The 11,513-nt window shown below is 58.1% G+C and overlaps 2 protein-coding genes across 3 annotated transcripts in view; both read left to right on the forward strand.

Moving 5' to 3' along the window:
- Nucleotides 1-5,432: 5,432 nt before the first annotated feature.
- On the forward strand, nucleotides 5,433-11,371 carry LOC104913946 (active breakpoint cluster region-related protein-like). The gene is made up of 2 exons (XM_031556472.1): nucleotides 5,433-5,784; nucleotides 9,705-11,371. Exons 1-2 carry the CDS (start codon nucleotides 5,724-5,726, stop codon nucleotides 9,959-9,961), a joined length of 318 nt encoding a protein of 105 aa, XP_031412332.1. The 5' UTR covers nucleotides 5,433-5,723; the 3' UTR covers nucleotides 9,962-11,371.
- Nucleotides 11,372-11,487: 116 nt separating this feature from the next.
- Nucleotides 11,488-11,513, forward strand: part of GOSR1 (golgi SNAP receptor complex member 1) — a 39,836-nt gene continuing 39,810 nt past the window's right edge. For both annotated transcript variants that reach the window (XM_010722101.3, XM_010722102.3), the window contains exon 1: nucleotides 11,488-11,503. The gene's annotated coding sequence lies outside the window, so the exon portion shown is untranslated. The remainder of the gene's footprint in view (nucleotides 11,504-11,513) is intronic.

The following is an 11,513-nucleotide window of genomic DNA, read 5'->3' on the forward strand; positions in this document are numbered from 1 at the left end:
CGTGCTGCCCCGCGGCACCCGCGCCGGCTCCTCGCCGGGCTGTCCCCCTTTGCACGGTCAGGGGGTTTCCCGTGCTGTCCTCCCGGGCCACCCTCACGTGCCACATCCGAGGACGTCGTGCTCGTGTCCCCCCACCCTGTGCCGTCCCCTGTGCCATCCCCGCACGTGGTCACGGCACGGCAGCGGAGCTGAAAATCTCCCCAGGAGGTCCCCATCACATCGCCAGGAGCCACTTGAGTCTCAGTTAACATCACCCCCGGCCCCGTGCTGTCCTGCTCTCAAGGGCATCCTGTGCCAAGGCCCCGTCCTTGGGCCGATCCCATGCAGCCACTTCTTGGAGGTGCCACCAGCACAGCGGCCACCTCCAGGCCTGGGATGCTGCACAAAAGCCACTTCCTCCAGGTGTGCCTTAGCTCAGGGCTGTGAAGTCCTGCAGCCTCTAAGGCAGACGTGTGAGGTGTCCGGGCATCCTGAGGACACATTATTTTGCAAGCTGCTGCATGCTTCATGGCACTGAGGGTGCAAGCAGCCAGCACTGTCACTTTGTCCTACTTCCAGCGACCTGGAAGTTGTTATTGCATCATCCCGTGTGCTTTCATCCCGATTCAAACACAGCCCTGACAGCCAGGAGATGGCACTTACATTGCTGACTCTGCAACTGACTTGCATTAATTTTGCTCTTGCTCAGTCTGTTGGGGTTGATTTGTTCCCTGCCCCAAACAAACTGAGCCCAAACAATCGGCTCCCAGAGCTGTGGGCTGTGTGGGTGATGGTGATGGTGACAGTGGTGGGCTCTTCCCAGCATGTCCCATGCAAGCCCTTGGCATCAGCACTGCTTTGTTGTGCATTATAAGGGACTCAGTGTGTGCTGACATTTCACAGCAGAGTCTGAGCGTACAATAAGCAGCGTGTGGCTGATGACTGGATCCCCCTTTCTAGTTACGTGTGGCTCATTTATTGCTCCTGCCTTTTCTTCTCACTTCTCTTTATTGTCCAGCTGTAGCTACCAATTCCTGATTGCAGTGCTGCTTGCCAGCTGGGCTGTGATGTAGTTGGTAATTTGGTGCATGCTGTCTGGTTTGGGCTCCCCCAGTATTTTCATGAAGTTTGGGGCTCTCCTTCTGTAGGCAGCTGAGCTCACGGTAACATAATGCAGCAGTGCTGGGTATTGCCTTTATGGGAATTACCATGGGAAACACAGTGGTTTCCGTTAAGTAGCTTGTGATTAATCTGATTTAAAGCGAGGATATCTACAAGATGCCTCCGTCTGCAGCTATTGCATGAGAGGAGGGCATGTGACAGCCAGATATGTGATGCTGGCATTGGAGATAACGCCCTTTCCAGCTCGCTCAGGACCAACCCAATCGGAGTGTCAGCGAGCAGATGGCTGAAAGGAAGTGTGCAAAGGGCTGGCATTCCCTTCATCTGGCCATCACCTGTCCTTATGCCGGGGACTGAGAAGGGGATTGGGGGATTGCATGTTGCGGGGATGCTCTGAGCTCAGTGTTTGGGTTGCAGTCAGAGGAAGAGCACCTCCATGCTCTGTTTCATTGCTGGGAAGTTTAGGAAGAGGCCTGCTTTACCTGAAGCTGCTTTGCTGCGTGAACTTTTCTTGTGGACACACTGCAGCCCAACAGGATGAGAGCAGAATGTTTGGTGTTGGATACAGCACAGCAGGATGCTGTGAGTGAAACCCCCTGCATTCAATTAGCTGGAATCACATCTCGTGGTCTCTTCCATGAACGCAACCGCCCCACGTTTGCTGTGACCTTGGGAAGTGTGACCCGAGTCCTGGGGGCAGCAGTGGGGTCCCCATGGCACAGGAATAGTGAGCACAGCCCCAGTGGAGGCTCAGCTCCACCCCAGGCACCTTGTGCCCTGCTGATACCTCATCCCCCACTTGTGAGATCCCCAAAAGCTCCAACAGAAAGGAGAACGGAAAACAGCACACAGTCCGAGGTTTGTCTCCGTGCATCTCTTTCTGTCCGGAGCAGCTCGTGGTGTGCAGGAGGTGATGGAAAGTGAAATGTTTTGCTGTCACCTTGTAGCATCTCTGTACATCCGTTTCCTTCCCTTTACAGCAAGGAGGGGCTTCAGGCAGGAGCTGAAGCTGTAGGTGCGTGGGTGGCCCCGAGCCTGGCCATGACATCTGTGTCCTCTTTATTTTTTAATTTTAACTTCATAGTGTTTTCCACTGTTGGAAGAGTGTTTGTTTGAGTTTGAGTGTGCTGCGAGTTCCTCTTCTGGTCTGGGAAGGACATGCAGAGTGGCAGTGTTTAATTTTAACTGCTTGGGAGGGAACAAAACCCCAGCATGTGTGTGTGCGAGCCCTGCCTGGGACCTTTGAACCATCCCCATCTGCTGTGGGGCCCAGCACTGTGCTGGGGGGTGCAGGACAGGGCGCTTTTCCAAGCACCAAACTGACTGGGGATGGAAGGGGGGTCTGGGGAGGTGACACTGGGGCAGGTTGGCACCATTAATGAAAACTGTAAAGAAGTGCCCTGCGGGGCCTGAATACATTTGCATTGTAAGTCCTACCAGGGCCGTGAAATCTATTTTGCTTTTCTTTTTTTTCTTTTTTTTTTTTGGCTGGAAAGACACTTCTGTGCAGTGAGGTCTTTGCTGGTGAGATTCCCCCTCCATCAGCTGCAGAAAATCTTTTTCCCATTTTCTGCTGGTGGGGGATGTGTTCCCTTGGGTCAGAGCAGGGTGCCCAGGTTAGGCAAGGGCTAAAATGTGCATCTGTCCAGGAAAAGTGGTACATTTATCCCCAGCATCTCTGGGTTCCTCCTGCAGACCTTGTGGCAGTGTCCACAGGAGCAGCAGCCTCTGGACGTGGTGTTGCTGTTGGGATGCACTCAGATTTCCCCTCCTCGCCTCTAAAAAACATCTTAAAATAGGCTTGGCTTTTTCATCCCTCCTCTCTTTATCGGTGTTTGCTAAGCAGGAAGATTTGCATATGTAGATGAGCAGCAGCGACGCCTCTCGGCTCCCTTGGATGCGTTTCAGGAGCAGAGTCTGGCCTGGGGCTGGGCGGGTCTGCCCTGCACTGAGCCACAGCCGCGAGCTTTGGGATGGAGCAGAGCTCTGGCAGATGGAGACCTTTGTGCTCGGGGCGGATGCTTTCTTCCCGACTTGCCAACCACCATCTCTTCCTTTTCCTCTGCAGCCCCCCGGGTTGGTGCTGGGGCTCCTCCAGCCCCTCTCGCCCTGCTTTTGGCTGCATGTTCTCCACTGATTCTTCCTCCCCCTCTCTTTCCCCTCACTGCCCGTCCCCAGCACCCCAGGGCCACGTGGCTGTGGTCGGAGCATCCTTTTGTGCAAGAGCCCAGAAATAGCAGTGCGTGGGCTGCCCGGCTACGGCCAGCAGATGCCAGGCGGGCGGTGAGAAACCCAACAGGGCACGGGGCTGCAGCGTAGGGGCAGGAGGCCTGGGCTCTGCCGTAAGAATGCACCCAGCTCCACGAGCTGTTGTGCCCAGAGCCATGGGCAGAGGCTGTTGGGGTGTGTTAGAGTGTGTGGTTCCCACTGTGGGAGCCACCAGCTGCTGGGTGTCCGTGCTGTGGCACTGCTGCTGGGAACTGGGTGTGCTCCATGTGCAGGAGTAGGGTTGTGTTTGTTTGTTTTGGTTTGGGTGTTTGTTTGTTTGCAAAGGCGAATAGGGTGGAGTAACCAAAATAAAGCACAGGTGTCTGGCCCACAGGATATATGTTTGCTGCATTAAGCCATCAGTGGTGGTATGGGGATGGTACTGCCTTGGGCATCTTGGTGCATACCGAGCATTTCTTCACCCCAAATCCATGGGATGTTTCTACGTGGCTCCAAATGGCTCCTACCTCCATGGAGCAAAGTTGGGCTGTGCTCTTCGCTCCCTCCCTGAGCATATCTTGGCTGCAACACTTGCTGTTGTCACTGCTGGCTCTTTGTGGGGTGTTTGCACTTTGGGGAGATTCCCTCAGTCCCCACCAGTGCTGCTCAGGGGAGGCACAAGGTTCCTCATCCTCATGCTGATGCACGGGGGGAGTGATATAGGCATACCATGCACAGACAATCAGCTGCACAGGAGATGCTGAGCGCTGCCTGCCCCCATTCTGTGTGGGGCTGTGCTGGTGCTGCACGCCCACAGTGGTGCTGCTGCTCTTGCACTCAGCATCTTCCTCTCTTGCGGAGGATATGTGTGCTCAGCCCTGTACCTCGCCATTGTGGGGGCCTGCTTCTGCAGTGCCTATGCATGCATGCCTCCTCCCTGCTGCAGCCCGAGCAGCTGCTGCCACCTCCTCCTCCTCCACCTCCTCCGTCCCTATCCTCAGCCCTGGCTTATGCTGCATGGGCTCAGAGAGTGCTGCTCAAGCACAGGAGTTGAGAAGATGGAAGTGGCTTTGCATCAGGGCTGGTTGTGCCTTGCAGTCATTCAGATGGGGGCTGCTGGGTATAGGAGAGCAGTGGATGCACTCATTGTGTGGGGCAGTGTGTCATCCCACTACCTCCCCTGGGCGCCATATGTGCCAATGGCTTGGGGAGGGGAGCTGTGGCACCAAGCAGTGCCAGGGTGTAGAGTGGGGTGCAGGGGTCCCCAGGATATCCAGAAGCATGAGGGCTGGGAAGTGGCGGCACCTTCAACACTGACTCAGCATGCAGTGACTCAGCCCGTGGGGGCTGGATGCGGCCCTCTGGGGACGTAAGGCTGCACCGGGGCGGCACCGTGTGCTGTTGGCTGTGCCAAGCTGTGCTCCCCAAAATGCATCCACCACATCTGAAGGCCGTAGCATCCCTGGGAGCTGGGAACCAGGTGGTGGCAGTGTTCCCATTGAGTTTTCCAGGTGTGGTGACTGCTGATGCCTCCCATGTCCTGGCACCTCACACCCCGGTGTTGTGCCTTCCCCACACGTCCTGCACAACATCGTCTCTCCTGCACAGCTCCCAGCTGTTCCCATCACCTGGGCTGAGCCCATCCCTGTGCAGGGCAGGATGTGGCTGAGGACAGTGCCTTAGGATGCTGTCGCACCAGCAGGACGAGGGCAGTGGTGTGGGTGCGGGTGGGAGGAGGGCAGGCTGAACGCTTGGCTGGTGTGCTGACATATTGGGGTTGATGACTCTGGCACTTTGTATTTCCTTTGGCTACACGCAGATGGGGAGGGCAGTTTAACCCCTGCCTGCCCGTTCCAAGCTGTCAGCCCTTTGTGGGGGGCAGCGGGAGAGGCTCCCTAGGTGCTGACTTCTCCTGGGGAGAGGGACCAGCAGGGGTCTGGCATCCTTCCAGGGAGCTGGGCATCCTTCAGCTGGTGAGGTTTGGCTGGGATTGGGGCATCCCTGGAGCATGGGGATGAGAGTGAGGTTGGGGCAGAGGTGGGTGTTCCCGTGCCCCCCCATTGGTTCTGGGGTTGCCTGAGGCTCTGCGTGAAGCCTCGCACACCTGTGCCCATAAAGCCACCATCCCCACCTCCCCTCTCCAGGCACCGCGGGGAGTTGGCGTGGCTGCGTGCGGGGAACGCAGGGCTCGGCTCCCCCCGGCGAGGCAGAGGCGGGAGGCGGGACGCTCTGCCATCGCCAGCCAGCACCTCCTTCCCTGGGCTCCCCTGGCAGAAGAAGATCCGCTGTGCGGCCGGGCAGGAGGCATTGCCCTGCTCCCAGCCAGCCCCCGCCTGGGCCTGCAGCCCCCCGCCTCCCGCCCTCGCTGCCTTTGTTGTGAGATGAGAGCCGGCTGGCGGGGCTGAACGCCGAGCATGGAGCCGCTGAGCCACCGCGGCCTGCCGCGACTGTCCTGGATCGACACCCTCTACAGCAGTACGTGCTCGGGGCGGGGGCTGGGAGGGCTCGGGGGGACGGGTACCCCCACTATCTGTAGGGTGACGGATGGATGCTGCGCTGGTGATGCTGAGCTGAGGGCGGGCAGGGGGCAGGTGATGCCGGTGGGGGCTGCGCTCCCCCACCCCTGAGCATCCTCTCGTGCCCCGGCGGGGCTCTCTGGGGTTGGAAGTGGGGACCTGTGTCCATTGCAAGGGGTGGCAGTTGTACTGGTATGGAGCGTGTCACTGGTGCCGGAGCAATGTGACAGTGTGCTCTGCCCATGGGGGACCTGGGGGTAGGGGTACTGCTTCAGTCCCTGTCTCTCAGTGCCTTTGGGTCGTCTCCACTCCCCCAGCAGTGATTTTAGCAGTAGGATGCGGTGGAAATGCAGTCCCTTGGTAGGACCTAAGGTCTGGCAGCAGAGAATCCCCTGCAGCAGCACTGGGGCTGTGAATCCTTCCTGGCCCCATGGATGGGCAGCCAGGATCTGGTGTGGGAATAAGCTGGTCCTGAGACACCCAGTGGAGGCATCAGCATCCTAGGGAGCCTGGGATAGAGATGGGAGTTGGGGGGCTTGGTTCTCTGCCATTCCTTCTGGGGAGCACTGAACCTGCACACACTGCTGTGTGGTTTTGGGGGTGTGAAATCTGTGGATATTAGCTGGGAAGTGGCTGAGCATGGAGCCTGGCACTTGTGGGGCAGGTTTGGGTGGGGAGGCAGGATGGGGATCAGGGGTAATTGCACGTTTGAATTTGCAATTAGCTGTGCCAAGAACCCAGAGCTGAGGTTGATCATGGGAGCACAATGCATGGGGCTGAGTCCCCTGAAGTTTTCCATCCCAAATTCCCCAAGGCAGACCCTTGCAGTCAAAAGCATCCCCCTGTGCCAGCTTGTGCAGTCCTCCAGATCCAGCCTCCCTGCAGCTGCCTCCCTGCAGAGCCCATGGTGCCAGGAAGTATTAGGATGCTCAGGGACAGTAGCACTTGGGAGCAGTGGGTGCTCAGCACTTGGGCTTGTGAGCATCCTGGGATGATGTGCTGGCTGGAAGGATGCAGCGTGGGTGAGGAGGAGAGGCTGTTTGTGTCGAGGAGGCCTGTGGAGGCAGGTCTGAGGCCAGCTCACGCATCCCTGTTGTCATGGTGAATTTTCACCCAGTAAAAATGTGGCGTTTTCCCAAACCTTGCAATCTGGGAATGGCAAAGTATGTTCTCCCCCACCATAAGGATGTTGAACTGTGGGAGTGGGACAATGCTGGTGAGCACTGAGGTGTGCGGAGCCTTGGATGTGGTATGTGCCCAACTGGGAAAGCAAAGGAAATGCCACACTGTGCTGCTGTGACAGTGCTGTCACCTGCCCATGTTGGGAGGAGCCAGCGGCCGCCCTTGGCCACGCTCATTCTCGAGCATCATTTCACCGGCGTCAGCTTGGATGGCAGAGCTGAGATGTGATTTTTCCATGTGGGGACGTATTCCTGACCCCAACATGCTGTGGGACCCCAATGGTGCCAGTGTCCCTCAGGCACAAGCCTGTGGTGCTGGGGGCTAGAGGCTGCAGCACTGCTGAGGGAGCCCAGGCCATGGCTGATTTGGGTGGGGGGCTGTAGAGTGGGTTCTGATTCCTCTGTCCCCATATCTTGGGTGGAGCAGGAGGGTTTCCACTGCTGCTGGAGCAAAAATAGCTCTGGGTTTGGCATGGGCACAAGAACAGGCTGCAGGGGCAATGCATCTGCAGGAGGAGGAGGGAGCTGTGTGATTTGGGCTTGCTGGGCTCTGCAGGCAGGGCTGTGAAGAGGATAGGCCTTCAGTGTCCCTTACGCATGGGCAAGGTCCCCTTCCCATGGTGGCATTAGGCACTGATCTGTGCACCGAGTGATGGCACGTCCCTTTGGATCCCTGCTTGCAGCACGTCCTGACTTGTGTCCATCTGTCCTCATAGTGAGTTCAGTGATGGAGCCACTTGTGCTCCATGGATATGGGGGGAATTACTTCAGAGAGCCTGTGAAAAGGTTGGGATGCTGCCAAGAGGCACCTCCTGGTGTTCAGCAGTCCTGGTGCACGTGGAGACATGGCACTGGCGGTGTCTCCTGGGTGCCCAGGCACCCTCTCCTCAGTGTGTTCTGGGCTCCTGAGCAGGTACAGGACTCTGCCAAGGGTCCCTCTCCTTCCATGTTTCTTTGGATACCGCAGCTTATCTCCAGGTCAGACCTGGGGCTGAAATCTGCTCAGGCTGGGGGCAAGCAATGGGTGCTTGAGGTCTGGGGCCATTCCTGCGTCTCCATGGACTGGTCCTTTCCCCTTCTGTTCCTCTGTGCCTTTGTCATTACCTCCACTGCCGGAGGCAGTTGGCAAGGTCCCCAGCTGCCTCATTAAAATGGTGTTCCTCGTTACCCGAGCTGCTCCCAAGGCTGGCAATGGAGTGGGGAGGTGGCCAGGTCCCAGATCTGCTGCAGGGTTCCTGCGCTGCCTGCTGCTGCTGTGGCCCTGGTGTAGGAGCAGTGGCTTTGGCTGGGCTGGCATAGCCTCATCTGTACCCATGTCACCATTTTTGGATGCTGGGATGGGGTGGGCTCAGGGCTGGGGTGTTGTGCTTCAGCCTGAAGCTGCAGAGTTTGGCGAACAGGAATGTGGGATTGAAGATTTTCAGGGGGGAACCTTCAGCTTTGCCCCCTCCCTGCTCCCCTCGTTAGACCCTAGCCAGTGAAGGGTCTGTGTGAGGGGCTTTGGGCTTCCCCAGGGTAGGTGGTGTGAGGTTGGCAGTGTCAGGCCTCTAGAGGTTCCTCATTAGTAGCTAATTGCTAGTGAAGAGCGGTCTGAGAGTGGCTGGGCTGCCCTGGGGGTATCCTGTTGGGATCCCTGTCCTGTCCAGGGATGTAGGACAGTCCTGGTCCCTCCCTGCCAGCACTGCACGGCTCCTGGCCCTGCGCTCTTTGATTTAAAGATTTATCCATTTTAAATATTGAGCTGAATGCAATATTAATGGGACAAGCAATGCTGGCGGGAGCCAAGGGACTCCCAGTTGAGGCTGTGGAGCGGTGAAGCGACAACAGTGCAGGGTTTGGCTTGGGATGGGTGCAGCCCAGCGCCCTTCTGAGCAGGGATCTCAGCCATGGGGACACCCCAAGGAGTCGGGGTGAGGTCCTCATCCTCTTTGCAAGGTACTGGGGGGTTCCTGTGCCGCAGCCGGGCTCCCTTCCCCCTCCCCTTTGTCAGCATCTCGGGGCTGCTGCAGCCGCCTCTTCCCGCCGAGTGCTACCGTTGCCATGGGAACCGGTTCGGATGTACCCCGGGCCCCCGCTGCGCCCTGGGCCCTCCCTGCAGCCCCCAGGCCTCGCACTGCTGCTTGGCCATTCTCAGCTCCCACTAAGGGCTGAGGGTCCCCAGAATGGCTCTGTGTGTATGGGGACAGGGGGGCATGGCCTGGTGGCAACGTGAGGGTGAGCAGAGTCCTTCTGCAGTGTCCCAAGTCTCTGTGTTGGCATTGCTCCCACGTCCCCCAGGTTGCCGTTGTCCCCATTCTTCCAGGTGGGGTGGCTGTGTCCCCCTCACTGGCATGCAGTGAGGATGAGGAGGATTGGATGCCAGCCCGGTTCCATCGCTCGCCGGCACTGAGGGCAGGGCTGCTGGCGCAGGGCCGGCTGTCTGGAGGAGCAGCTGCCCCCACACAGACGCGGCCTGCGGCTTCCCGGCAGCATGAATTATGTAAATGCAGGGAAAAGAGCTGCTGGTCGGCAGGTGGGCAGCAGCAGCTGTGTGGAGCGGGTGTCCTTGTCCCTACGTGGCCCTGAGGGTTGGGAGCGGGGTTGTGAGCCCCTGAGTCGTTGTGGGGTAGGACAGAGACCAGGAGTGCTTGGTGTCCCTGTCCTGACATCACCCATCTCCTTCCTGGATGCTCACCACCATCTTCTCTTCTTCTGGCAGATTTCAACTATGGTGCAGAAGATTACGATGCTGAGGGAAACGAGGAGCCCAAAGCACTGCCAGAAGGCTCGGAAACCATGCCCTATATTGATGAGTCGCCCACCATGTCCCCCCAGCTCAGCGCTCGGGGCCAGGAGAGCGGGGATGGCGTCTCACCCACACCCACCGATGGGCTCAACACAGGGGTAGGTGGGCTGGGCACTGAGCTTGGCAGTAAGACCTGTGAAAATTGGGGCTGGGATGTGTCTTCTTTCTAGGTGATGGTCTGGTGCTGCTGTGATGCATGTGACTGCTCGGCTTCCCAATCCCAGGGCTGGGAATGGTGCGGTGTCCATGGGTCACGTTGGTGACACTGCCCCAGACAGCAGGGGCTGGGTGCTGGAGCCCAGTTGGATGATGCTGGGATGCACTGCTGTGTACCCCGCCTCTCTGCGAGGGGACAAGGAGCCGTGCTGCAGGCTCCATCTAGTGGCGCTTGGGGACACCCTGCCAGCTGCGGTGGGACACCGTGTCCACCCCTTTCTCTTTAAAAGGAAACTCAGATTTAACTCCTTGAGCTCTCGAGCATCCTTGCAGAACTGCCGGGTTTTTATCCATTGCCTTTCCCAGAAAGGAAATTTCGAAAGCTTTGGAGTGGGAAACTGAAAATGGAGGGTGTTTTTTCCAAAATTAGGGTTTCTCTATAACCCAGGGGGTGCAACGCTGTCCCAGGGACCTGGGAGCTGCTGTCCCCTGGGCAGGGCACTGGCTACCTCTGCTCCCTGTGCATAGGGGCTGCTTTGTGGAGGATGGTGGGGACAGGGACATGGGAGGAGGCAGTGTGGAAAACATGGAGGTTTTTGTCATGGAAGGAGTTAAAGCCCTAACCCGGATGTTGAGGCGGAGGAGCATAGAGGTGTGGCTTCCTCCCCAGGGTACGGGTGCTGTGCAGCATCCTCTGTGTCCAGTCCTATATGGATCCCACGGGTCCCATCATCCCTTGTCGAGCTGCTGCGTCCCCAGGCATGGTCCCCTGGCTCCCCAACATGGGACTGAGTTAGCCCCGACCCTGGTACCCCACTGCAAGGGGGTCTCATCCCCTGGCAGGGTGGTCCTGGGGAAGCAGTGGGGCTCTGGGTAGCGCAGAGGATGTTGCCTTCTGCTCTCAGGCAGTGATGTCATCTCAGTGGCCATCTCAGCTCAGTGTGGTCCAGCACTAACAGGATTGGGGGCTTTAGAGCTCAGTGCCAGCTCTGCCTCTGATCCCTTTATCTGCAGCTGCTTGGGCTGGGGCTTAGGGAGAGTGCCTTTGGGTGCCAGCAGCTGTGGTCTTGGAGCGCCTCTGGGTGGGTACATGTGCGTAAGCTGGAGCCTTATTGTCTGGGTGGCATAAGGTGCCTGGCTCAACCTGACATCCCATATCCACCTGGTGTTGGAGGTGGCATCTCCAGCTTGGCAAGTTTCTGGCAGGGTCCTGTGAGCTCCTGGGGTGACTGCAACTGAGCCCAGAACTTCCCCAGCTGCATGGAGACCAGCCCATTCCACGCGCAGCCACGAGCATCCTGGCAGAGGCTGTGGCCACAGAGGTTGGTTTGGTACTGAAGATGGCTCTCCCCACCCTGGTGATCCAACAGCTGTGTTCTGGGGTCCTGGGAAAGAGCTCTCTTACCAAATGTGCAAAGCCTGAGGTGCAGTATGGATGCAGGGCAGGGCTCCAGAAAGTTCTTCCTCCATTTTTTCATGCACCAGTGTTTTGTTTCAGGTTTTGAGAGGAGTAGGGAGGCAAGAAGCTTGTGGGGGCTGAGCATCCGCAACTACTGGTTCCCTTTT

The sequence above is a fragment of the Meleagris gallopavo genome, chromosome 21 (assembly GCF_000146605.3).
Source record: "Meleagris gallopavo isolate NT-WF06-2002-E0010 breed Aviagen turkey brand Nicholas breeding stock chromosome 21, Turkey_5.1, whole genome shotgun sequence".
NCBI classification, from domain to species: Eukaryota; Metazoa; Chordata; class Aves; order Galliformes; family Phasianidae; genus Meleagris; species Meleagris gallopavo.